The sequence below is a fragment of the Trematosphaeria pertusa genome (genome assembly GCF_010094035.1).
Source record: "Trematosphaeria pertusa strain CBS 122368 unplaced genomic scaffold BU26scaffold_5, whole genome shotgun sequence".
Classification (NCBI taxonomy): domain Eukaryota; kingdom Fungi; phylum Ascomycota; class Dothideomycetes; order Pleosporales; family Trematosphaeriaceae; genus Trematosphaeria; species Trematosphaeria pertusa.
The window spans coordinates 2,316,992-2,341,577 of NW_022987216.1; the positions used below are offsets into that span (position 1 = coordinate 2,316,992).

Sequence of the window (24,586 nt, forward strand, 5' to 3'; positions counted from 1 at the left end):
CTTGTTATATTTCGCGGGGAAGCTGTTTTGCTGAAGATAAGATGTAGCTTGGTGAGATTGATTGGTGCGATGTGGAATGGGAGTAAAGTGAAACGGAGTGGGGAATCATGGCGTAAGTCCTTGGATATACCGTCCGCTTCTTCTTCTTCTCCCCGATTCGAACCCCTTTGTGCTGTTATATCCTGCACTGCACGATACCCGGACTTCCTCGGTCTGCACACATCATCATACATAATTTTAAACCTCGACTGTCGGTCACCCCTCCTCTGGTTTCCACTTTTCATCCCGGTCAATTCCGCCTGGGAGTTTTCATCTCGATATCCTCCGTACGGAAAGCAACACTCAATCTTCAGACTATGCAACCGATATGTCATATCTCGATGCTTCGATTCCAAGCTTGTATTTGTATGCTAGGAGAGGTGGGGAGGTTGTCTCTTATCGTTTTGGTTGCCGAAGCAAAGGTGTCATACGAGGCGTTATTGGGTGTTAGCGGTTCTCAATGGTTCTTCGGATGCCATACACGATTGGCCGACGGCATATTTCCTAGTCTATCTGGTGGATGAAGAGGGCCATAGCTGCAGCATCGGGGGAAGCAAAGGCAAAATGGGGAGAGAGCAAAGGGTGGATATGTGGGGGATGCCAAAAATGTGAGATAGGCGAGTGGGTGAGAGAGATTGTGCTACCATGTGGAATATGCGGATAGTGGAAACAAATGATGATTATCCCTTCAAACATCTCTAGCTTCTTTTTTTCCCTACTCATTTCGCTACGGCGAAGGTGTTTAGAGGGCCGTGGGTATTTGAATGGGGAAAGAGTGAGTCAGGCAATACGGGGGATATTTGGAAGAGAGATGAAACGGCCTCGGAAGGCGAGGTATTGTTTTCATGCGACATCCGGATCGGGCTGCCTGGCTTACCTTTTCGGTTCGAAGAATCGCCTTGGGGATTTTTGCTTTTTCGCTTGTGCTGCCGACAACCAGTCAGGGATACTTCGCAGCTTCTATCTTACTCGCTACGTATTCACATCGTCGATACTAGCCCGCAGAACGCGACTATCCATCTCTCTCTCTACGACAGCCACCACCTCGACGAGCCCACCTCTTTCCGCATCCTCGTCCTCCAGCCTTCGCGCTTCGGAAATGTCCTGAGAGAGAGGTTCGTTCTTCAGGGCTACGGGGAAGGGGCGCCCGGGGTGCGAGGCGCTAGCCTACTGTACACGTGGGGTGGAGAATTCTTCCCTGAAACGGTATACATCGAGAATGATGCTTTGAACATTACGAAGAGTCTGTCGGCGTCAGCGCTGAAGCAGCTTCGTCGTTCGTCCCGATGAGGCGCTACGCATCTGGGTTGACGCCATTTGTATCGATCGGAAGAATGGCGCGCAGAGCCTGCTCATGACTGATATCTATCGCGGTGCTGCGCGCGTGGATTGGGGAAGGCGGGGTGGATGGAGAGAGTGCTGTTTCCTTGTTCCGTGAGCTTGCACGGTTTAGCCTCGAAAGTGGGGAAGCTTCCCCGGAACAGAACCGCAAGAGGGCGCTGCTCGAGAAGTCAAACATGCAGAGCGTCCTGGCGTTCTGCACGCACATACATCCAAGGCGTCGTGCTTGACAGCTATAAGCCGCCGAGCAGCGTCTCGTAGACGCTCCGTACTTCACTGTCTGGGCGTCCATCACGACGTGTCTCGAGCACGTGGAGGCACTGTATGAGGAGGGGGCTGAGTATCCGCTCTCTGGCGAACAACTACCGCGCAAACGGTCGGTGCCGGCTCTCCGTACAGCAGGGAGAAGCTATCCAGACTTTTCCGGCTCCTTTTGGAAGAGGGAGAAGTCTTCGCGAGCGGCCTCGAGCAAGTCCGCGCGATGCTAGAGCAAAAGGCGAGGACATAAGAGTTTTGGTGCCGAATGCTGAGTACGGGGACCTGATTGGCTTCATGGAAAGCCTCGTCGCTACTTTCTCCCATTGGTTCTTTTTCATAACAGACGAGGGGGGCATGGGGCTGGTACCAGCTGAGCATGACCGCGCCGATGGGCATAGCAAGGAGCTGATTGTAGCGTTCTGCGGCTTGCCGGGGCTGTACTTGATAAGAGCTGCTGGGAAAGCGGACACAGAGTTCCAGCTTGTGGGGCCCTGCTACATGCAGGGGATGATGAGGGGCGAGTTTGATTATGGGGATGGATATCAGTGGATTGCGCTTGTCTAGGGGGTTAGTGAAGCAGGCGGGGCACTTCCCACTCCTAGCTTGGAGAAACGACGCGCCAGTCTACTACTTTCGCGGTGCCGTTCGCTAAAGCTTGCTTCTGAGCTTCGGTGCAGCTGGTCCCCGTATTCCAAAGAGAACACTGCGTTTCCACCGTGCCCGTCGGCAGCTCCTCCCACCAACCCGGCAGCCTCTGCTCCTCATACCGAACAAAGTCCTCCGTATCGTGCACACCCCACGGTATATCTTTCCCGAGCATCGCACGGGTGAAGACGGTTTGTGTGGTAAGTGGCGAGTACCAAGATGGCGAATGGCCGGATTGGAAGACGCGTGCGAAAGAGAGGAGGGTGTGTTGGCGGACGATGGCGGTGGTGCGGAGTTGAGAGGGCGGGGAGAGGGTTAGGTTTATGTAGGGGGCTGCAGCGAAGGGGCCGTGGGACGTCCAGGGGAGGGAGAGGGTAAGATTTTGGGCGCCGAGCCCTGCGAGTGTCAGTTTCTGTTGCTTCTAGAATGCCGGTGATGAGTATAAGGAAATGATCGGATAGTTAGCAAGAAGTAGAAAAGAAGAACGTACAACTGCACTTCCAATCCCTATCACCATACACCATTGCTACCTGCACGCCCTCATTCAGCAGGAAAGTTAGGTCCTGACCCCCTTCATATCGCACCATATCCGCCGTAGCGAGGAAATTATTCTTCACAGTCTTCGAGACCAGCGTAAAATTGAGTCCGTCCGGAACACCCAGCTCCTTGCGCACCCATGGCTGGTTGAGGAAATTAGCAGCCCACATCGGCGGATAAGGATTCGCTTTTGGCGCCGCGATGTCGAATTCGCTAACATTGGCCAGGGCATAGAAGGGGCCGAGCACATTTTCGAAGCAGAACTTTCCGACTTCGGCACAGATCGCGTTTGCGGTGAGGTCGTTCCCAATGTCATCGGGATCGAATTGGGCTTTTGCGGCGCGGCATTTGTGGATTCCGTCTACGCAGCCTCCGGAGCGGGTTATAGAGTCTAGGACATGGTTGTAGGTGGCGTCGTCGTAGATCTGGAAGCCGTACGTATTGTTATAGGCGTAGGTGGCGTAGGACATTACTTGGGCTTCGAGATCGAGGAAGCCGTTTGTGAAGCCGATGGCGGGAACGTGGATGGGCCGGTAGCGGGTACAGGGGAGGGTTCCGTTTGAGATTCTAGCGTTTTGGTGGAGCACATGCGTGGCTAGGGAGGCTGCGAAGGCGCCGCCGTACTGGGTGGTTGAAAGTTAGTGGGATGAGCGAGTTTGGGGTGGAGGTGAGACACACTGAGTGGCCCCATATTTTAAGGGTATTCTTTGGGCCATGATACTCTTCGAATCTGCAAATGTTAGTGTCCTCTAGACGAGGCAGTGGAACGCGCTGACGTACTCAGCCAACCATGTCTGCAAGAAGTACCACATGGTCTTCGCTGCCAGCGCGGTTGTGTTTACCGTAGCTTCTGGTTTCTGGCTCGCAAATTTTCCCGCAATCCTCGTTGTGCTCTCTTCTGCTGGCCCTGGAAGTATACTCCCATCCAACACGTCTAATACGCCCTCTACAACCTCATCATGGCTGAAGCCGACTTGATTCGGCTGATCCACGTATAGTACGTTCACCCTGTCGTTGAACGAGAAGGGGTTGAGCATGGTAGAGTTACCATTCGCCAGTGCGTAGCAGGGTCCATTTTCGGTAAGGGCAGAGTAGGTTGATGATTGGCCAGGACCGCCGGCGAGATAGAGCACGAGTGGGGCGGTACTAGCGTTGCGCCGTGCGGAAAAGTACCAGAAGAATGTGGAGACGTTGAAAGGTTGGGATCCTTGAAGATCGCGGATTGAAGGAGAAGTTAGGTGGACGTAGCCGGCATAGGAGGGGACATTTGGAGTTGTTTCGCAGATCGAGGTCTGGCCGTATAAGTTAGCTTGCGAAAGCGCATGGGAATTCCCCATGTCGTAGCTAGAGCAGGGTCTTTGAAGAGGATAACCTACCTTTCGGTATTCGATGGACGTCCCTGGGCCGGACTGGGATTCTTTGAAGACCCGATCCGCCTCCGCCAAAGAGCAAAGAACAACCAAAGTGCAAATGACCACCAGTTGAAGAAGAGGCATGACGTGAGATAGAAGAAATATCAGTGGTGGGCGGGAAGAAGTCGAACGTCTCTACGTTGAAGCACATCTCGCATACTTATACCGGGTCGTAGTCTTACAATAAGGCTGCTGAATACCTTGACCCTATTCTGGCTGCCGCTCGACATGGCGGTCACTAAGCGCACATAGCGGCATTGTACCGTTTCGTGGCCGACATCGCGACCCATCCCTGTTTTACTGCAAACGCCGTAGGAGATGGTGGAATTTCATACCCGGAAGGCGAAAGTCTTGTTGCGCATGTCTGAGCCTTGGTGGGATATCCCGTTTCGTGTTATCCTACAGGCAGGAAAGCACTCGTACAAACAATTGCGGGGAATTTGAGCAAAACCAGGTATGGAATCGCGGCTCGTAGCATGGAGTACGACTCGCTTACGCGATGGCGCAGTTAAGTGAGTATTGGCTAGAAGGCCTTGTACATACCCGTGAGGTAGGACTAGACGGGCGAAAGACCAATGAAGCCGGAAACAGTAGTGGACGGGGCGAGCAGCGGTCAAGAACCGAGATGGTGCACTCTGTGGCATTCATGGTCGCATAGATATCGATGCTCCGACTCTGATGTGTCTGAATAGGATATGAATAGGGAAAACAAGCATGTCCGGGTGGCGTCTAGCATTTTGCATTGAGACCTGGCACGTGGTAACAGCCCACGGATTCATCCGGCAGGTCGTTGCTTGTTTCGAGTAGCGGGATCTGGAGAAGCAATCCTGGGACTGTAGCATTGTACCTGAGGCTGCGCACTCTGAAAAAATGGAATGCGGAAAAGTGCCTCCTCGAGTCAGTACCACGTTAGAAGCTTTTCGTGAGCGATGGGTTGATTCTCTCGATGGATGCTTGGATCGTGTATTAAGGAATGAAAGGCTTCTGCAATAGCGTTTAGAGAGATGGAAGCATCGAGAGGTGGGGCGGAAGATTCGTGAACGGCGCTGCACGTGAACCATCGATTATGTCATGAACCTTGGCGCTCGGATGACGCCTGCCTTATTCACGGCACAGCCCACCGAGCTCTCTCCGCATCCCTCGCTCGCCCTCTTCTTACCTAGGTACTGTCATCACGCGTCGCGCGCTTCTCCGTCGACACTCATCGCTACACGACCGCTCACATTCCCGCGATGGCCGGCCCCAAATACCAGAACGTCCCGCAGCGCGACTCGCTCGACTCGCCCTCATATGCCCAAGCGCCACCGACGTACCAGGAGGAAGACCCGACGCGGGCAGCACTGCTCAACGATGTACCCCGGAGCGAGAATGACAACTTGCCAGACGACTTCAAGTTTGGAGGAGTGGTGGCCGAGGCAACGCTGGATATCCGGATGGCATTCGTGAGGAAGGTGTATGCTATTCTGTGAGTAGACGCGCTCCACGTGGAAGACAGCCCAATCAGCGCTAACAGTATCTAGGACGGTGCAGCTGCTTTTTACCGCCGCCCTTGGTAGCATTTCCATGGCATCCGAATCGTACAAGCACTGGATCCAGAGCAACCCGTGGATGCTGTGGGTGTCGCTCTTCGGGTCCTTCGCCTTCCTCGGCCTCACATTCTGGAAGCGCAAGTCATACCCCACGAACCTCGTCTTCCTCTCCGGCTTCACCGCGCTGGAAGCGTACTGCATCTCCGTGATCGTCTCATTCACAGACTCCAAGGTCGTGCTCGAGGCGGTCATCTTCACATTCGGTATCTTTGTCGCACTGAGCCTGTTCGCTTGCCAGACCAAGTATGACTTCACGAACTGGATGCCATACCTGTTCGGCGCGCTTTGGGTGCTGATCCTCTTTGGCTTCATGGCCATGTTCTTCCCGTACAACAGCAGGGTCGACCTCGGCTATGGCATTATTGCGGCTTTGATCTTCTCGGGATACATTCTAGTCGATACCCAGCTGATCATGCGCCACTACCACGTCGAGGAGGAGATTGCGGCAGCTATCTCGCTGTACCTCGATGTTATCAACCTCTTCCTGGCTATCCTGAGGATCCTCAACTCGCAGAACAACAACTAGAGGCGTGCAGACACTTGGGGGTGTGGGAGAATGGCGGGGGTAAATTTGCATGGGATGGACATGGGACGGCGTCACGGAGGGCTCTCTTCTTCGACTTGGCTTTAGGATAGGATATTGATTACGCAAGGGACTGTACGGCATGTGCAACTATGGCAGCGCGGCAGAGGGAGGGATAGTGCTGGCTCGTCTTGATTTGTTTGTACCTCAGTAGTGCCCTAGTATTGAATAGCATTCCCATGATCATCTTGCAGCGTCTCCTGACAATCGCGGGGCAATATGACGGTGCAGCTGCAGGTCGACACATGGGCGCAACCATTGGCTGGCGCCTCGCGCGACCCTTGATTATCCCCAAGTCTTGGCTTCGGCGAGGCTTGCGCAGAGAGACGAGAACGAGGTCTCGCGCTCAGACCACTGCGGGAGCTCTGCTCAAAAGGAAAACCTCCGCTGGCTGGCTGGGCACAGGACCAAAAGCAGGGCGTCTCCTGTCGCTCCCCGTGTCTATTGTATTTTCCTGTGTGCTCGCTGAGAGTTCACCACAGCTCGTTGGAAACTGTACCTGTCAAGTTACGCGACAGCCACTCGGCTTGTGGGAAACGTCAACGGGACCTGCGATAACGAGCTGCACTCCTCCGAGCCAATTCTCCGCGCTGCGACAGAGGGGCAAGCCAGCAAGCTGTGGACGGGATTTCACAACAAGATTCTGGTGGGGGAGTCTGGAAAGGAAGGTGCAGGTGCGATTCGCGCCCGCTACTGTAGGCCCTGGACACACCGCTCGTCCCACTCGAAACATCCCTCCCCGCAGAAACCCACAGAAACAGAGACGCCCGCGCGCAGAATTGCCCGTCTTTCGCCGGCCCGCGCCGAGTCCTGACCCCATTGCTTCGCGCGCACGCACACCCATGATCGCTCATTCTTAGCATTTCGAGTCGCCAAAGAAGCCAGGACGTTCGTTATCAGACCGCCTGCTGCTGCTGCCGCCGCCGCCGCCATTGAGCCCTTCGACATTGAGAATAGCTACCGCGCCTAGGTGGTTTGCGCCGGCCATAGCATGGCGACTCAAGTATCAGTGCCGTGCCGCGGCTCGAATGGGAGTGCGCTCGGAAGCGTCCACGAGATCGGTTGGACGGAGACGAATGGGGAGAAGCTGGCAGTAGGAGCACGCAAACATGGGAAGCGGGCGAAGAAGAAAATCGATGAGGAAAGCTTAATGGGATATCTGTGTACGCAGATTTGCGAACACCAGATTGGTACGCCACGCTCATGCCCGGCGCGGAAGAAACGAGACATGCGAGTTGGCGCTGACTTCTGTACTAGGCATCGCCGTGAACCTCCTCCTGCTCCTCTTCCTCACGCACATTTTCTTCCCCCGCGCGCGACGGCGTACCCACAAGTTCTTCCACCTCTCTTACTTCAACCCCGAGACCGCCAAGTACGGCTGCGGCACCGATGACCTACCGTTCGTCGCTTTGTGGATCGTCGTATTCACTGGCATGAGGGTGGCCGTCATGGACTATATCTTGGGGCCAATGGCGAGAGTAGGCGGAATCAAGACGAAGAAGGGCTTAGTGAGGTTCAAGGAGCAGGCGTGGCTGATTTGCTACTGCAGCTGCTCCTGGTCGCTTGGTATGGTGCGTATGCAAGTGAAGTAGCGGAGGCTATGCCATAGCAAAGAAGCTAACAGCGGGGCAGTACATTATGTATCACTCTGAGTTCTGGTTCAATCTGCACGGCATGTGGAGGGGCTGGCCTTTCCGCGAGATTACGGGTCTCTCCAAGTTCTACTACCTCGTCCAATGGGCCTTCTGGCTCCAGCAGATCGTCGTGGTCAACATTGAGGAAAAGCGGAAGGACTATGCGCAGATGTTCACACACCACATCTTTACCTCCGCGCTTCTTTTCCTCTCGTACGGATACTATCACACGCGCGTCGGAATTGTGATTCTGTGTATCATGGACCTCGTCGATATCATACTTCCGGTGAGTCCCAGCTGCAAGCACGCTATTGAGCCGTGAATTGACAGACGTAGAGTGCCAAATTGCTCAAATACATGGGCTTCTCCAGCGTCTGCGACATCATGTTCGGCGTCTTCGTCTTCACCTGGCTCGTAACCCGCCACACTTTCTATCCCATGGTCTGCTGGTCCATATACAAAGACGCGCCCGTCGACATGGCGCCCGGCTGCTACTTCGCCGACGGCACCATGATTCCTGCATCCAATACCACGCCCTACGATGCTCTCGGAGGCAACCTCATCTGGCCGAATCTCCTCAAAGCGTACACGGACCGCACTGGCCCTATCTGCTGGAACCCGACGATCCGGTATAGCTTCCTAGCATTGCTTCTCGTGCTGCAAGCCATCATTCTCCTCTGGTTCACCATGATCCTGAAGATTGTTTATAAGGTACTCTCAGGTCAGAACGCCGACGATGTGCGCTCGGATGACGAAGGTGAAGATGAGGAGCTCGAGGATCAGGCGGAGCTTGAGCGGGTCTCGCATCCCATCAATGCTGCCAAGGGCGGGGCCGAGTGGGCACCTGTGGAGCAGGAAGTCGGCGTCGAGGCATTAACTTTCACGTCTAGGAGGAGCCCGAGTGTTAATGGCGGTGTGGGCGTTAGGAGAAATAGCAGGAGGCCGGCGAGGAGTAGCTCGGGCCGCGCCAGCGGCATTAGCATCCCAGGGCATGGCGACCATAAGGAGTTGCTGGGCAGGATTGGATGCGATAAGCCGACGTAAACGCCCTATTTACGCTGGCGGCGGATAGGTGTTGTCGAAAAGTTGTGTTTCTTTGTTGCAGCCTGGCGGGCGTTTTTATTTTCCTGTTTCCTCCCACTGTTTTGGCGGCTGCCCGGGTTATGGCCCGCTTGCTTGCTTGCCGCCACTCCGCAGGCTGGTTGAGGCGGGGCTTTTTCCTCACCGTGGATTCTTAATACCGATCGATACATACCCTAGAGGATAGAGTATAATCCTACGTTTCTTTCCTGGCGTGTGTCTGTGTCCGGTTCCAAAGCCAATGTGAAGGGCCTTAGATGGAAAACTTGACTGCGCGGGTCCTCTTTTCGTGACGACGTGGATGATTAGAATTTAGATAGCTGAGGAGAGCTGAGAGATGTGAGACTAATTAGGCGTTATATAAAGCTGCGCTGTTCGTGGCGAGCGTGCATAAACATCGCCGTGCCACTTCCGGGTTGATCGATTAACTTACGCTAACATGCTGCGACACCTCAGTGCCATGTCCTTGCAGGAAAAACAGCAGCAACAAGATACCGCACACAAAAGCCACCCAGGGCAAAAACTCCAATGCAATGCTCAAAATGACAAGTCATGTCTCCAACCAGACAGGTGTGCTAAACGCCACCCCTTCTATGGCTACCGAGTCCCACTCGAAAACACCAGACCGGGGGAAAGCCCACTCTCTAACATAGTGTGCGTGAATGTCGGTAATGGAGAGGTGTCAGTCCAGATACCTCCTCCACCCTTCTCGGAAGATTGCTCTGCGTCCGGTTTCGTCTACTCCCACAGTGAATTTCTCCCATCGCGCGTCCTGACCTGCTCCGATGACGAGAAGGGTCTGGTCATCCAGCCATCCAATCAGGCCTTTCGTGGGTCTCCCACCGGGCACGCCAGGTATGCCGGCGTTAAATGTAGCCGACTTGGACTGCGGACCCCATCCCACGGGCTCTTCGCCCATGTCAAACTTCGCCGTCGCGCTCGAGTATGTATCTGAGAACTGGCGGGGTAGAAGTGGCACTTTGGACAAGATGCCCCACTTGTGTGTCTTCGGGTCTGGCTCGGCTGCGGAAGCCTGGAGGCCTACAGGAAGGTCGAAAATATGGAGGGTTGACTTGTCGGAGGTCACTGCGAGCATGGACCCCGCTGTAGAGAAGGCTAGAGAGAAGATGGTGGCTGGATCGACGCCGCGTCGAAATTCCACAATCTTGGTGCAGCTGGGATATGTCCATAGCCGGACCAGCGTGCCCTGTTCGCTGGCGGTGGCTACCATATCCCCCTTCTTATTCAAGGCCAAAGCGCGCAGCGGTGACTCGTGCGCTGGTATTATGCTCACGTTTCCGGTTACCGTTTCGAACAGCTTGACCTGGCCCGGCGCTCTGCCCGGGAACGCCACAATCCCCTTCCCCAGGGCACACAACCCAAAAGGATTATTCACCGTCTCATAATCCGCAATCTTCTCGGGCGGGCTCTTCATCTTATAAATGCCCACATTGTTCAGTAGCACCACAATTAAGTGGGACTGGGAGATGCGTACGCGCTGGATAGGCGTCTTGAATTCGAGCGAGGTAGCGACGACTTGGGTGGCATCGTTCCAGATTTGCACCTCGTAAGTGTCAGTGGTGATGAAGACCCAGGGGTCGGAGTCGGAGTCATCGGGACTACAGACCTTGTTTTGTGGGAACTTGGGCTGCTTCCCTCCTCCGACTAGGGCGATGTAGCGCGTTGTGCCGAGCATTTCTGCGCAGCCGATGCCGCCGCCGACTTCTGAAGGATGTTAGCCGTGATCGTCCACGGTGGATGAATAGCAAGGAAGTTGGCACCTCTCGCAACCTTCAGGTCGCCGGATTTCGCGGTGAAGACTGTATTGTTTAGCAGACATCCTCATACGTTGTCCTCCCGTGTGCTTGCCTCTGAAGCCCGATTCCAGCGCGACGGAGAAGCATGAATTATCCGCGTTGAACGAGGCCGAGAGGGCATAAGGCCCAGCGTAGGAGTCCAAGATCGGCCGGGTGTTCATCGCGAATGCTGGCTATGGTTTGTGAACTCGAAATGGTGGGTTCGAAGGATCAAGAGGTGGTAGTGGGTCACCTCTGGGCGGAGGGTGGAGTGCGCGCGTGCCCAAAGTGCAGTGGCCTTGCAAACGGCGTTAGCAACGTTGTCGGTGAGTATCGCATCATCCTAAGCCCATGTCTCCGAAGCGGCCGAGGGAAACGTCGTGGTAGGGCGGAAGCAGCCCGTGAAGAAAGAAGGTGGGATGTGAGATGCTCATCAGCGCTCACGCTCACCTGGACCGCGATGTCATCCGTCCAAGCTTCCCGCGCTAGTCTCTTTTAGGAGACTCGGACCCTTCACGTGACCCGGACCACACACGCGGGGACATAGTACAAAGGGTAGGGAAAAATGCATGAATATCCCTCCGGATATGACGGTGGAAGTAAGCGGCTCTGCTGGAAGTTTCACAGGCAACTCAGGCAATGTGCACCTGGAACCGCGCCGGGCAATGTCGCCTGCTCCGAATCATATTACCCTTTTGGGCACCGGCACCACCAGCGATCATTTACGTTGAGCGAAGTCTCCCGGGTCGAGCCAGGCGCTGCGGCGGGGAAAGCCTTTGCATCTCCAACATAACTCGCCATGCACATAAAGCGCAGCGGATATAATATTGGATAGTAGACTCCCGGGCATGTGAAAGCCAGCAGTTGCGTTCTCCACTGCTACTGCAGACCCGCAGAGAGGCGCGCCAGGTGGCCGCGGCTGAGATGGGGAGCAGCGACCGGGGGTCGGCCGTTAGCGAGCCCCTTTGCATTGCGCAGGAGGAGCTGCCAACGTCCCAAATTTCCTCGCCGACACCTCAACACCATCACAAACGGACTCTCCGTCCCGTAACAACGCCAATTCTATCCCCGCAGCCGTCCGCCCTGCCCGTGGGCTCCCCAGTCTACAAATACGTACCACACTCACCGCTCGACTCCTAACATGTCTGCTGTACGACCCGCCCCGAAACATTCCTACCTTTCTGGCACGAGGCACCTCCTCCGCCCGCCACACCTGCATACAGCCATTGAGCGCCTGCGCTAACGCTCTCCAGATGCTCAAGACGCGCAGGAAGAAGAATGTCAAGAAGGGCATCCAGTTCTGCCTGATGGTCTGCGGCGCCTCAGGAACAGGTGCGTGCCCACAATGCCCAACACACGCCCGCGGGCATCAAGCTGATAGTGCCATCGCCAGGCCGGACAACCTTTGTCAACACGCTCTGCGGCAAGAAGGTGTTGAACCACAAGGACTGCGACGACCCAAACACGGCGCACGTCGAGGAGGGCGTGAAGATCCAGCCCGTCACAGTTGGTACGGTCTCCCGCACCACGCTATAGCACAAGCCGAGATGAGAACACCTTTACTGATTGCCGATCGCCAGAGCTAGAACTCGATGAGGAGGGTACTCGTATCTCTCTGACCATTGTCGACACCCCCGGGTTCGGTGACCAGATCGACAACGAGGCCAGGTAGGCACGCGCCGCTGCTGCACAGCATCACCAGCTGACACCGTGACAGTTTCTCTGAGATTGTTGGATACCTCGAGCGGCAGTACGACGACATTCTCGCCGAGGAGTCCCGTATCAAGCGTAACCCTCGGTTCCGGGACAATCGTGTGCACGTCCTGCTGTACTTCATCACGCCTACCGGCCATGGGTTCGTCATCTCCTGCCTTGTTCAATGCATCTCTAACGCGCTGCAGTCTCCGCGAACTCGACATCGAGCTTATGAAGCGCCTGTCTCCCCGCGTCAACGTCATTCCCGTCATTGGCAAGGCCGACTCGCTCACCCCCGCCGAGCTGGCTGAGTCGAAGAAGCTCGTCATGGAGGACATTGAGCACTACCGAATTCCCGTCTATAACTTCCCGTACGACATTGAGGAAGACGATGAAGATACTGTGGAGGAGAATGCCGAGCTCCGAGGGCTCATGCCTTTCGCCATCGTTGGCTCTGAGGACGTCATCGAGGTCAACGGCCGGCGGGTGCGTGCCCGGCAATACCCGTGGGGCATCGTTGAGGTCGACAACCCCCGTCACTCAGACTTCCTGGCCGTGCGGAGCGCACTTCTGCACAGCCATCTTGCTGATCTCAAGGAAATAACGCACGACTTCCTGTACGAGAACTACCGTACCGAGAAGCTCAGCAAGAGCGTCGAGGGCGGTGCTGCTGCGTACGTTCATCTATTTTCGCTAGTCATACGGTGTGCTAACCCCCCTGTGCAGGGATTCGTCGATGAACCCGGAAGACCTTGCCAGCCAATCCGTCCGCCTGAAGGAGGAGCAGCTACGACGCGAAGAGGAGAAGCTGCGCGAGATCGAGGTCAAGGTGCAGCGCGAGATCAACGAGAAGCGACAAGAGCTCCTGGCACGCGAGAGCCAGCTCAAGGAGATCGAGGCCCGAATGCACAGGGAGCAGAGCGGTCAGCTGCAGGAGCACGACGGCGATGAAGCGTAAGCGACTCGCTGCAGCTTGCGGGACTGGAACGGAAGCTAGCAATCCACGGCCCCCGTGGCTGGATTGTCGTGGATAACGCGCTTGTGTCGAATATTCAAGGACCAATGAGCAAAAATCTGGGCTGCAGCGGCGTTGGTAATGGATGGACTGCGTTGCAGTATCGAAGCGGACGGGATCGGAGGCGAGTAGAGGGCTTCTCTTCTTACCCCGGGGGTTTTCTACCAGACATGCACAACCCTTTCGGTGCGTGTCTGGATGTCTTGACTGGCACTCTTCTCATATGTTTTCTTACCCTTCGATATTTATTCCCCCTTTTGATTCCATGTAGGAAGTAGTAATCCACTTTGACCGACTAATAATACCCCGGTGGTCAACGTTTTGTCTCCAGTCTAAGCGTGGTCCATCCTTTGCATGGGGGGTCGATAGCCTGTGCGGTGAAGAGCTCCGCGGTAATGCTGCGATGGTGACGCGGTCCAGCTGAGCGCGCCTTCCGTGACGTGGTCTTGCTCCTTCCTGCTCAACTGAAAGACTGCCGACGATTTCCACTACACCACCCCGGGCCTATTCACTCTCCCCAGCTTCATCCGCTCCCGCAATGCAACCCCGTCCGTCCGACGGTTCCAGAGGCATGTTACCCGCACACCACCATGCAGGCGGGCAGGCAGTGGATGAATGCCCAACGTCCTGCCCTTAATTCCCGCTCCGGACTGCAAAGAGCCTCAGCACAAGCATGGGCGACGGGACCCTGACCGAGTCGACGTTGCCTAAACCACCATACATCATGGAGATAGATGCACGGCGGCCACCTGCGTAAGGACGCCAGCCTGGCCTGATCCCCGCCGCCTCCCTCACCGGCAGGCCTGACCAGCCTGCAGTCGACACTGCACGATTTTGCCACATTCCCATACGACTCCTTCGAAAACACGACGTCGACCGGATTGACCTGGCAAGCGCAACTGACGGGAGGGGTACATGGCCTAACTAATCACCTGGGCAATGCCTCGAGCTGGATACCACTTCCAGAATGCCGCGATGGAGCTTTTCCTTTCGAAACATTTTCGACCCCCAGCATGGAGCGGTTAGCCTCCCGCATCGGTTGCCGCCTGCATATGCAGCCGCTGCGGTCACTCCATCGCGCATCTCCTGTCAGCTTCCTTGATCGGTGGGCTGGCCTTGTCCTCACTGCTCCGTCACATGCATCGTCCTGAGTCCCTATCTCCCCAGTCCGCGCCATCTTCCCTCTGAAGTATGCGTAAATCGGCCTGGGAGAGGAGCTATAGCAGGAGACGGACGCTTGCGGCGGCTGCAACCAGAGCAAGTTTCACCGCCAGGCCCTCAATGAGTCGACCTGCTATTGCATCACCAAACATAGACGATCATTGATGGCGGCCCGGAAAGCGAGGAGCGTCTTGATTGCCATCGAAGAGCTTGACGGCTTGGTTTAAACGCCGTTTAAGTTCACAGTCAGTGCTTTCATCAGCACTCCATGCTTCCCAAGTATGGTGGGGAAGGAACATTGCGGCACGGCCGAGCCCATGCTCTGCCTTGTCCCTCCCCGGAGCCCCAGTTCCACGCTACTACGGTAGATCCGCTGCTCTCCAACGCCTGGGCTGAAAGCTCACTCCGTTGTTTCAGAAGCGTCATATACTTTCCCTCACGCCCGATCCTCCAACCCGCTTGCTGTCGGAAAGCTCGTATACCTTCTCGCATCAAGCTGGAATGCTCGGCGAATGGCCCTGCCCCGGAATGTTGCGGACGCCTACTTGGGTGCAGAGCAAACCATGCCATCAGCAGCGGAAAAGAGCGCCTCTCAGCACCAGTTCAGGCCTGCTCAGCTCCTGATCCATGGCAGATACACCTTGAGTCCGTGCTTTCCGAATTGGTGATGACCCACAGACTCGTTTATTCCTTCACGAATCAGGGTTTCGTCTTATGCACCCTCTCGGACCGTTTTCGACTGTATATGCGGGTTCGGGATGCCGAAGTCAATATGAATCCTAGGAGCGTTGTGGCATTGCACCTCGACCATTCGCAGTATCCTCGCGCCTGCTACGAAGAGTCGGAATGTCGTGTCCGACCGTTGAGCGAACGCGGCAAGGCACAAGTATGACTGCGTATCAATGCAGCCATTCCGAAAGAACCTGCGCTGTGATGGCTTTATGAACCAAAGGCAAATCCCCGATTGGCGGATACAGCGCGGCCTTCCACGGACTAATGGTTCGACCGTCGTAACAGCGACAAGTCTTCGCCATCCATCGAGGGATTGCAGCCCAGAATCACTCGTTGCCACTCTGGTATTTCCTGCATAAGCGCGCAACGCGAGCAAATGCGTTCCCTGAAAACCAAGCCCTGTGCCCACGTAGAATAGTGGCACACCTGTGGTTGAAAGGATGGCTGTGCAACGCTCGACGACAGCAAGACGAGAAACCAACGGAAAGGGCGGCGTGCTGACTGCAGCGGGAAGGCGACGCTTCCGGGAGGGGCACTTTGTTTCGAAGGACGGGGATGACGGCGCTGTGCATCTACGATAGGAGCCTCGATCATTGATAGGTCTCCGAGCGCTTGATCTCTATCACAAATCAGCGCGGCTAGCATATTTACGGAGTACGACTTTATGAACCCAAGTTCGTCCATCGGCAAGCTCGTTTGACCCCGGAATTCTGGGGCAGGACGGCACTGCGTCGACCCCGCGTTCCCAACAACCGACGTCTGTGGTTCTCGTCTACCCGACCTGAGGCCAAAAGACGCATCGCGGTTTGCGCGGTTGACGTGAAGAGGAAAGGTTGGTGCGGAGATGACTAAATTCGCCCTAATTATGGTATGTGGGCCGGCTAACGATTTAGGTACCTCTGCCTATCATGTGTCGTGCAGAAGAGTGGAACTCTCCACCCTCGTCACAACCCCCCCCGGCGATACAGAAGCTCTAGATTCTGCTGCTGCCTCCAGCTTCTCCACTTCTCATGAGGAGGCGCTACATTACCTTTCTCGCTGCGGAGAAACTGTCACCACGAAAGAGCATGTCCATGGGCAGTCAGGACGGAGGAATCAGCCCTGAGGCCGCTCTCAAAGACCGTATTTCCCTGCTGCAAGTCGCCAGGGACCGGGGGACTAGGCGTACGCTCGGATGGGGTAAGAGAGCAGAGCCTCCTACTCGGTGGCCCCGGACTAGCAGGTCGAATCACGAAGCGACTCTATGCGTCGATCCCGGGGTACGCCGACTCCACCAGCGCGGCTCTGGGCTGCCAGGTGATGCCTCTGTCTCACACTGGCAGCCACGCCGGATAGCACAACTGCCCTGCAGCGAGGCGCGGACAGTCATGTCGCCTCAGAGTTTTCACGATTTCGCCATTACACAGCATCAGCTGATAAGAGCACGACAACAGCTGAATCCGGTCCTCATCGAGCTGGAGGAGGGGCGATTACTGACGCCACAGAGGTTGCGCGCGTGAGGTCCGCTTGTAGCGCCAGACCGAGGCCTTGTCGGGAAGTACTTTGTGCATGGGTCTTCATTGAATGCCAATCGTCCTTTCCTCTTCCAGCTCGCATTACTCGAAGCCCGCGGGCAAGAATCATCAAACGAGAAGAAGATGCGGTTCTGGATCCTTCATGCGCGTGTGCAGTAGGACAGGAGCAGTTCCCACAGCATGTTCGTTAGAATGGCGTCCGGTCCGCACTGATGCATCGAGATGGAGAGCAAATAAACACCGGCCGAACGTGGAAGAGCGCACAGATACCCCTGTCCTCGCCAATCGGGTTGCAGATCGCCTGTGTGGTGAATGCACCCCTAGCTCGCTATCTCAGCCACTCACCACTTACAGCACGCGGCGCCTTCGACGTGAGTTTGAACTCATTGACGGATGCAGGGAAGACGTTCCCCGACGCTGAATCCTTTCCAAGAGCTGTCTACTGCTCACTCGAGCACCATTTCTCGCCGCCCAAACGATTTTGCACGCGACTACGGCGGTTGAGCTAGCAAAATGCGTTCGCGTCTAGTCAGTCGTCACCTTACTTCCGAATCTCCTTTCGCATCATGGTACGAGCCAAGGGCGCCGCAGTGGGTAACTGTGGCCTGCTGTGTCCGTGGTTCCCGCTCTATGGCGAGGCGTTGGAGTCCCTACCTCAAATCTTAGGTCCATATAATTGGTAGCGCTCCACTTGTAGCAATAATTTGTTATCGGAGGGCGCCCTCGACGCCGTAGTAGGTAGGTAGCAAGCGCATACATATCACACCCTCTAGCGTCACCTCTCTCCTCGTTTTTAAAGCCGCAGCCCTATCCCCCGCATTTCCCCGACAACGGTTCCTAAGCTATTTGCTTTTCTTCATCGTTAGCCCTTGTCAAAGCTGTTCACTCCCACCCCACGCTCTATACGTATTCTCCACGCCAGTACTAGAAGGCTCTCCCGTCTCTCCGGACTATGACAAAGCCCCAGGAGTCCATCCCTCCGGTTAGTTTCTATACGTAGACGTAGAGCTCATACTGATTTGTGAACAACAGGCTGCAGATGTCCTTGGAGTATGTATTCGGTCTCCAAACCACCGCGCCAGTATCATGCTAATCTATGTGTCTCCCTCACTAGACTATTGGAACTGGTAAGTCTGCCCTACAACCTGGCTCAAGTTGAGCTGACCCATTCTTCAGTGTACGTAAAGCAAGCATTGTCTGAAACGAATCGCTAACAGCGTTGGGTCCAGCTGCTGGTGTGTTCAGGTAGGCCATAAACGTTCCCACTTCTCCCGACCGTTCTAAATTCTGCTTCAGATCCTTCCACAGTAAGCTGGCTCGACTCACCTCGCACGCATCCACTCACTCCTCGAAGGATATGGCATAACTGGCGCCGAAAAAATACCGACGGCCTTCCCGGCACTATGTTGATGCTGTGGGCTGGATGTATGGTTCCTAGTCGCTATATGCTCTCTAGAGGCTGAGAAGTCCAGGTGCTGTTCCATTCGGTGTCTACGCCGTTGTTCAGGTATGACACTACGCGATAGCCGCACGACTCCTCTTCTAACAGATCCAGAACTTCAACATGGCGCTCAAGCTGCAACCCCAGTGCTTCGGTGGTTTAACACTGATAACGTGGGGGCAAACGCTCTATTATCATGAGTAGGTTGAGGCTAGCGGATCTTTTCTTTGCTTCTAACGATCAATAGTCACTGGAGAGCTTGGACAGCCACGGTAGCTACTGTAGTCATGGCTGCAGTGTTCGCCGGGACCGAAGCAATTCTGATCGTCACACTTCGAGTATGATCGTTTCCAACTGCGGTCGAAATCCTATGGCAGGCTGATACCATTTGCAGATTCCATACTACAAGGGCGTCGAGTGGCCAATGATGCTGATGGCCATCGTTGCATCTGTGATGCAGTGCGCTGGTCTCCTGCTCCCGTATTTTGAACTAGCTAAACGGCATGGACGGGTCATCGGAATCAGTACGCGTACTCTCACCTTTTACAACATCAAAGACTGACAGTAGCAGATTTCATCTTTCTCATTGTGGACTACGCTGGTGCTTTCTTCTCATTAATGGCTTTAGGTATCTTGCCCCTCTTGGGCACGTTCTGGAGGGCTCGACGCTAATACGATGCAGTCGCACAGCATACATTTGACGCTCTTGGTAGCTCTATGTACATTGTCTGGTGAGTGAGCGTCCTTCCCCTTCAACCGCCACCTGGCCTCCCTTCCTATCACCGCCGCCCTTGAACGCCAGCTGGGCTGACATTCAATGCGTAGCATGACGCTCGAGACCGGCATTTTCCTCTCCCAAGCAATCTGGCTCTGGCGGGTGCGCCATGTCCGCCGCGAAGCGAAGCAAGCTGGCAAGACCTACGACGAATACGTCGCGGAACACCCTTCGAAGAAATTCGCGCGCTCAGAATCGTCGGAAACCATAGTGGATGTCGAAGCCTGTCATAACAATTCGCAGGGAACACCGACGGCCCGAGAGAAGTGCAAGGAGAAGCCTTCTATTGAGGCCGTCTCCGAAGACATGACACAACCCGACACTCCAAGTAGACCGACATGTTCAGACAATGTTTCCGCACCAGAGAAATCCGTTCAACCAGCACGCTGTGGTTAAGCGGCAACCCTGTTGATGACAGTGCCGCACTACGCTTCACACTGGGCCAGAAAAATCGCCTGGGTTTCTACTCCAAGGGGCGCCTCCTACCTCTTCTGGCCCAGCGCATGATCTGTCTCCCCAAAGGCCCAAAACCGCTGTTCTTCAAGTCACTCAATTCAGAAAGTTCGACTACGCTCAGGAAGGAGCGCTCAACATCCACGCCATGTTGTATCACCACAGCTACGGATCGCCGCAGCCTATCTTTTCGAATGTATCAACCCATTTTTCCTTCCTAAAAGCTGTTTCCTGTCCTTATAAGCATTTTAGCATGTTAGCATAGCGCAGCTCGCATATTGGCGTCTGTCATTTCCGGTCTTCAAGCGTTTGGAATCGCATTGGTGGCGCAGGATCTCTTGACTATGGCTTCGGCCAGTTCTTTCCACCATCCGGCTTCCAGTCCTAGTCTGATGGAAAAGCAAGAAAAGTTCGTTGTCGGCTCCCCTTTCTTTGGAGGTGAGAAAATGGGGCGGCTATTCTGAGCGTTCAGTAGTAACGTTCCCACCCCATTATTCATTCCAGCAGAGCGTTCAGCTGCAACTACTGAAGTAGCTCATCCTCGCGTATGTAATGGTCCTTTCTACGCAAACGCACCAATAATCTGCACACTCCCCAGCGCATACCTAGAAGGGCTAGGCGCGGTGCCTCGGCCCAGGATTGCTGATAGCGGGGCCTCGGCACTAGCTGACCGCGGCCGAGGGCTGACTTCAGATGTCACTCAAGGCTCCCTTGCTTTGAATTTGAATGAAAGTATCTCGCTGGAGGTGGCAGCCTTCTAACCCGCGCAGTTTGATCTCACATACCGGTCAACACGCACCTGCACCTGGATTCCGCCAGGCCCTTTCACTGCTCTCGGTGTCGGCGCCAAAAATAAGCCCGCCACCGCCTTCACCCGGTCTACCGATTTGGGAAATCCGGCTCCCCAATCTCGACCTCAACACCGTTACTGTGAAGAGTTATCGCGTGCGGTCACGTATTTCGGCCGTTCTCAACACGACTTCCTCCTTCCGATATTCCCACCACAAATGACGACTCCACAAAATCCACCATTACCCTCTCCACCCTTCTACACCATCAGCAACATCAATAACCTCCGCGATGCGGCCCTCTCATCAGGCGGCCTAACCACCTCCAGCGGCGCAAGCATACGCCCAGGGGTCCTATTTCGCAGCGCTGAAGTCAGCAAACTCGACAGCGAGGGCTGGAAAGCTATCCACGACCTCGGCATAAGCCATGTGTTCGATCTGAGGAGCAAGCCTGAAGTCGACAAGGGCTGGAAGGGGGTAACCGGCGAAGCAGAAAACGGCGATGGTAAAGATGTGAGAGCCGGATGGGAAGAGAGTATGAAGGAGGTAGGAGTGAGCCGGGTGTGGTGTCCGGTTTTCAATGAGGCGGATTATAGTCCTGAACGGCTGGCGGAACGGTATATGGTATGTAGGCAGTGGCCTCAAGTCAAGCTCCATCAGCCTTCCACTAGCAAGGGACGGAGCATTCATTTCCCGCACTATCAACATCTGTAACACCCTTCTTGAAGACCTTCACTGACTTTCCCGCAGAAGTACATGGGCGAGAGTACCGATGGATTTGTGCAGGCGTATCGTGATATTCTAATGCATGCCGGCCCCGCCTTCGCCGCTATTCTACGGTATCTCGCTAATTTGCCGAGGCCGGGCGACGAGGATATGAGGAAAGTCGGTGCGCTGATCCACTGCACTGCGGGCAAAGACCGCACCGGCATTTTCTTCGCCATCCTGTTCTCCTTCCTCGGCGTCTCGAACTCCGCAATCGCAGAGGAATACAACCTCACCGAGCTGGGGCTCGGACACATGCGGGATGAGATTGCCGGCAGGGTTATGCAGAGTCCGGGGTTTAGGACGTACGCATTGAGCCAGATGGCGGGGAAAGAGCTGAATGCAGAGCACCTTGCGGACGCACTGAAGAGCAACGCTGACGGTAGGACGAATGGTGCGGAGGTGGTCATCCCGGAGGAGGTGCTGGAGAAGGGGAGGCGGGCGGTGCTGCGTATGGTCGGGGCTAGGAGGGAGAGTATGTTTGGTGCGCTGGAGATGGTGGGGAAGGAGTGGGGGAGTGCGGAGGAGTACATGAAGCAGGTGTGCGGAATGCAGGACGGGGAGCTGGAAGCGCTGAGAAGGAACCTGGTCGTGGAATCGTGAGTAACTGTCGCTTCGCTTAGGGATCAAAGATCGAGGAGTGCTTGAACGGCTTTTCGAGATGCGGTATCTTTACAGCCCACTTCATAGCGTCTAGAATGCCAGCTAATAGCTCTGGGTGCGTACAAAAAGATCACTCACCACCCACCCCATCTGAACAGTTATACCACCTTTCCGTGCTCCTTCCAGCTCCTGGCCGCCTCCAGAGGTCTGCTAGCGCCATACGAACCCTGAGTCAGGATACAGCACCATGAAGTGCTTCATAGGGTAAAAGTGCCCCAGCTAACAAACCCCTCGTTAAAAGTGCAGTGCAAACGGCTGGCAGAAACACTCTTCCCACCCAGCCACCTCCCTCGCCCAATACCGCCGCAACACCGCCCTAGCCTTTAAGAAACTACTCGTCCCATTCGCACGACTGAGCTCCGACAGCGCCTCTTCGAGCCATCTTCTCGTCGCCTCGCCCCGATACACCGCTTCCACACCAGCCACTACCAGCGGCCACCCCATGAGTCTGCGTAACCGCTTGGATGCAACGGCCGTTTTCAGGTCGGAGATCAAGTTATCGCCGTGAGAAGCGAGACTGGCGAGCAGGTGAGGAGTGGCGGGTAGGATGGATAACGACTGCAAGGATGAAATGCAGTATATCGCGATGGCAGACTGGTAAATGGAGCCGATGAGGCGCCACTCGGCGTTGTAGCGGCCGGGCTGAGCCCAGTCTTTTGGCGAGAAGGCTGCGATGCGGGAGAGCAGCTGGTTGGCTTCGTAGCAAAGCTCGGCGACGCTTTCGCCCGCCTGGGACGCCGTGGTGGAGGCCGAGTGGCGCAGGTAGTTGATGCGGATGATTTCGAGATAGAGCGGCCGTGGGCAGAGACAGTGCGGAAATACCTGGTCGTAGAGCTCGGTGACTTCGGCGAGGAATTGAGGGAGGGAGGGCGTTATGATCATTTGATCGGAGGCGGGGGATGTACTGTTGGCTGTGACGATTACGCTGTGGATGTGTGAGCAGGGATAGGGTTACGGAGGTATAAATGCGGCCTTACAGGATGAAGACTACGAGGGAGGGTTGCAGGTATGGTTTGCTGCGAAACATGGTCATGAAGCCGCCGCGTAGGTTGAGGAGTCGCAAGAGACCGTCCGCGTGCGTGCGCCAGTTCGTCGGCGTGGCTTGTTGGAGCTATGTCACTGGTGGTTAGCATTGGATATCCTCCTTTCCAGTAATCCAAACGGATACGTACCTCGGCACACAAGAGCATCTATGACGGCGGATATATTAGCGAGTACTTGAGCTAAAGAGGGAGACACACTCCAGCATATTACAGGTCTTAACCTGTTGAAGGCCTCCACGAGTGGCGTTCCACCGCGGAGGAGATCCAAGACATACTGGAGTGAAGATAGCGAGCTACGTACCAGCACACTAGTGATCGTCCCATCACTAGACCTTGTCTTCTCCTTACCGATCTGCTCGCTCAGCTGCCGAATCGCCACTCCCATATGTTCTATTACCTTGGACGAGGTACTACTCACGATTTGCCGATTTACCTCAGCCGGTAGTGAGTAGATATAGTGGTTCAAGGAGAGACAAACGATGATGTGGTGGATGGAGAGAGGAAGGAGATGCAGTGCTGCGGGCGGAAAGGATATGATGTGCGGGTTAGGTGCTAGCTCCGTTAAAGTTTGAGTGTCGGGATAGATGCGAGTATTAACTGCATCGCACGTCAGCAATACCGTCGGCTGGACAGACGGACAGGAAGCAACGCACAGTATTGCACCGCCTGCACGACTTCGCATGTCTCATTTGAGAGATTATACCGCGGTATATCCTCCAAATCCATCCACTTCAGCATCCCCTCCAGCTTCTGAAGCGGATCCTTCTCCCCTCGCAACATCCTGCGCGCCTCGTCTTGCGACCCCCTCGCGATGATATCTTCAATCTTCCCCCGGTCCGCGATATAAAACACGTCCCAGATATCCTGCTTACTTCTTATCTCTCTCAAGACTCTGGTGTACTCTTCAGACCACTTCGCCGCCTCTTGGGCAGCGTCCGCGGCCTTCCAGCTTGTGCGTCCGCGCCCGATCGGGCAGCCGGGCTCAACGGCTGTTTGAGAGGCAAGCAGGAGTTTAGGAGGAGACGCTTTGCCCCGCTTCCGTGATGTCACGCGGCCTGGTTCGACCCATTGCAGTGGCTTCTGCTCACTGTAACCAGGGCATTGCTTCCCGGCTTTCTGGCACTTTTTGCAGTAGGGTAGCGTGTAGTCACAGACTAGGCGCCGCTTAAGGCACTCCCAGCATTGTCGGGTTGCTTTCTCAGCGCCATCTGCAGGCTTCATCATGCGGGAGGGCGTTTCCGATCGATAGATGGCGTCGTGGTGGTGTATGCAGGAGGCGTGGGTAAAGTCGAATTGGGGGAAAAGGGCGTAGATGGAGCGTATTGAGAGCCGTGTTCCTGCATTTTTATTTCCTGGAGCGGATGTAGAGGGATTGGAGATGGATCGGCACAGGGCTGATGGTGGTGCGAGGCTATGCTCTTGGCCTGAGTTTTCTCCCTTTCGGGTTAGCGCCTTTTCGGTTGGGGCCGGGAACCGGGAAATCTGATGCGTGCTGACGAACCACAACCATAACCACGGACCCTGGGGAACGGCGTTGATAGTCCTTTGTATCGGCTGCTCCGATGTTGCACCGCCACCTGGGTCCAAGAAAGCACGAGGGAAGAGGCCACGACCTTCCGCCTAGCCT

At 55.4% G+C, this 24,586-nt stretch overlaps 11 protein-coding genes across 11 annotated transcripts; 8 read left to right on the forward strand and 3 right to left on the reverse strand.

Moving 5' to 3' along the window:
* The first annotated feature begins 1,621 nt into the window (after window positions 1–1,621).
* Window positions 1,622–2,433, forward strand: BU26DRAFT_603834 (uncharacterized protein). Its single transcript, XM_033835466.1, has one exon. It carries the CDS (start codon window positions 1,705–1,707, stop codon window positions 2,200–2,202), a length of 498 nt encoding a protein of 165 aa, XP_033686416.1. The 5' UTR covers window positions 1,622–1,704; the 3' UTR covers window positions 2,203–2,433.
* Window positions 2,237–4,316, reverse strand: BU26DRAFT_563352 (putative carboxypeptidase S1; the record flags this gene model as incomplete). The annotated part of the gene is made up of 5 exons (XM_033833158.1): window positions 2,237–2,679; window positions 2,774–3,443; window positions 3,499–3,550; window positions 3,601–4,112; window positions 4,197–4,316. The coding sequence occupies 5 exons, from the start codon at window positions 4,314–4,316 to the stop codon at window positions 2,237–2,239; spliced, it is 1,797 nt and encodes a 598-aa protein (XP_033686417.1).
* A 1,059-nt stretch (window positions 4,317–5,375) lies between these two features.
* Window positions 5,376–6,548, forward strand: BU26DRAFT_454655 (UPF0005-domain-containing protein). Its single transcript, XM_033824868.1, has 2 exons — window positions 5,376–5,697; window positions 5,753–6,548. Exons 1-2 carry the CDS (start codon window positions 5,465–5,467, stop codon window positions 6,345–6,347), a joined length of 828 nt encoding a protein of 275 aa, XP_033686418.1. The 5' UTR covers window positions 5,376–5,464; the 3' UTR covers window positions 6,348–6,548.
* A 631-nt stretch (window positions 6,549–7,179) lies between these two features.
* On the forward strand, window positions 7,180–9,393 carry BU26DRAFT_282558 (longevity-assurance protein-like protein). The gene is made up of 4 exons (XM_033821529.1): window positions 7,180–7,594; window positions 7,662–7,975; window positions 8,037–8,324; window positions 8,375–9,393. Exons 1-4 carry the CDS (start codon window positions 7,396–7,398, stop codon window positions 9,080–9,082), a joined length of 1,509 nt encoding a protein of 502 aa, XP_033686419.1. The 5' UTR covers window positions 7,180–7,395; the 3' UTR covers window positions 9,083–9,393.
* Window positions 9,394–9,491: 98 nt separating this feature from the next.
* On the reverse strand, window positions 9,492–10,842 carry BU26DRAFT_518076 (WD repeat domain phosphoinositide-interacting protein 4). Its single transcript, XM_033828727.1, has one exon. The coding sequence runs from the start codon at window positions 10,812–10,814 to the stop codon at window positions 9,801–9,803; it is 1,014 nt and encodes a 337-aa protein (XP_033686420.1). The 5' UTR covers window positions 10,815–10,842; the 3' UTR covers window positions 9,492–9,800.
* Window positions 10,843–12,167: 1,325 nt separating this feature from the next.
* On the forward strand, window positions 12,168–13,567 carry BU26DRAFT_530243 (Septin; the record flags this gene model as incomplete). The annotated part of the gene is made up of 6 exons (XM_033830949.1): window positions 12,168–12,246; window positions 12,308–12,424; window positions 12,501–12,582; window positions 12,632–12,769; window positions 12,816–13,283; window positions 13,336–13,567. The coding sequence occupies 6 exons, from the start codon at window positions 12,168–12,170 to the stop codon at window positions 13,565–13,567; spliced, it is 1,116 nt and encodes a 371-aa protein (XP_033686421.1).
* A 1,360-nt stretch (window positions 13,568–14,927) lies between these two features.
* BU26DRAFT_282590 (uncharacterized protein) lies at window positions 14,928–15,728 on the forward strand. Its single transcript, XM_033821530.1, has one exon. It carries the CDS (start codon window positions 15,054–15,056, stop codon window positions 15,675–15,677), a length of 624 nt encoding a protein of 207 aa, XP_033686422.1. The 5' UTR covers window positions 14,928–15,053; the 3' UTR covers window positions 15,678–15,728.
* A 664-nt stretch (window positions 15,729–16,392) lies between these two features.
* On the forward strand, window positions 16,393–17,130 carry BU26DRAFT_282592 (uncharacterized protein). The gene has a single exon (XM_033821531.1). The coding sequence runs from the start codon at window positions 16,528–16,530 to the stop codon at window positions 17,014–17,016; it is 489 nt and encodes a 162-aa protein (XP_033686423.1). The 5' UTR covers window positions 16,393–16,527; the 3' UTR covers window positions 17,017–17,130.
* An 853-nt stretch (window positions 17,131–17,983) lies between these two features.
* BU26DRAFT_563357 (uncharacterized protein) lies at window positions 17,984–19,643 on the forward strand (the record flags this gene model as incomplete). Its single annotated transcript, XM_033833159.1, has 12 exons — window positions 17,984–18,013; window positions 18,064–18,158; window positions 18,261–18,276; window positions 18,328–18,338; window positions 18,386–18,456; window positions 18,504–18,538; window positions 18,587–18,672; window positions 18,720–18,810; window positions 18,867–18,996; window positions 19,044–19,100; window positions 19,155–19,203; window positions 19,298–19,643. 12 exons carry the CDS (start codon window positions 17,984–17,986, stop codon window positions 19,641–19,643), a joined length of 1,017 nt encoding a protein of 338 aa, XP_033686424.1.
* A 752-nt stretch (window positions 19,644–20,395) lies between these two features.
* On the forward strand, window positions 20,396–21,997 carry BU26DRAFT_518080 (uncharacterized protein). Its single transcript, XM_033828728.1, has 2 exons — window positions 20,396–21,112; window positions 21,239–21,997. The coding sequence occupies exons 1-2, from the start codon at window positions 20,708–20,710 to the stop codon at window positions 21,854–21,856; spliced, it is 1,023 nt and encodes a 340-aa protein (XP_033686425.1). The 5' UTR covers window positions 20,396–20,707; the 3' UTR covers window positions 21,857–21,997.
* Window positions 21,998–22,249: 252 nt separating this feature from the next.
* BU26DRAFT_282819 (uncharacterized protein) lies at window positions 22,250–24,340 on the reverse strand. The gene is made up of 4 exons (XM_033821532.1): window positions 23,613–24,340; window positions 23,089–23,556; window positions 22,894–23,027; window positions 22,250–22,841 (listed from the first exon to the last, which is right to left on the reverse strand). Exons 1-4 carry the CDS (start codon window positions 24,181–24,183, stop codon window positions 22,413–22,415), a joined length of 1,602 nt encoding a protein of 533 aa, XP_033686426.1. The 5' UTR covers window positions 24,184–24,340; the 3' UTR covers window positions 22,250–22,412.
* Window positions 24,341–24,586: the final 246 nt, after the last annotated feature.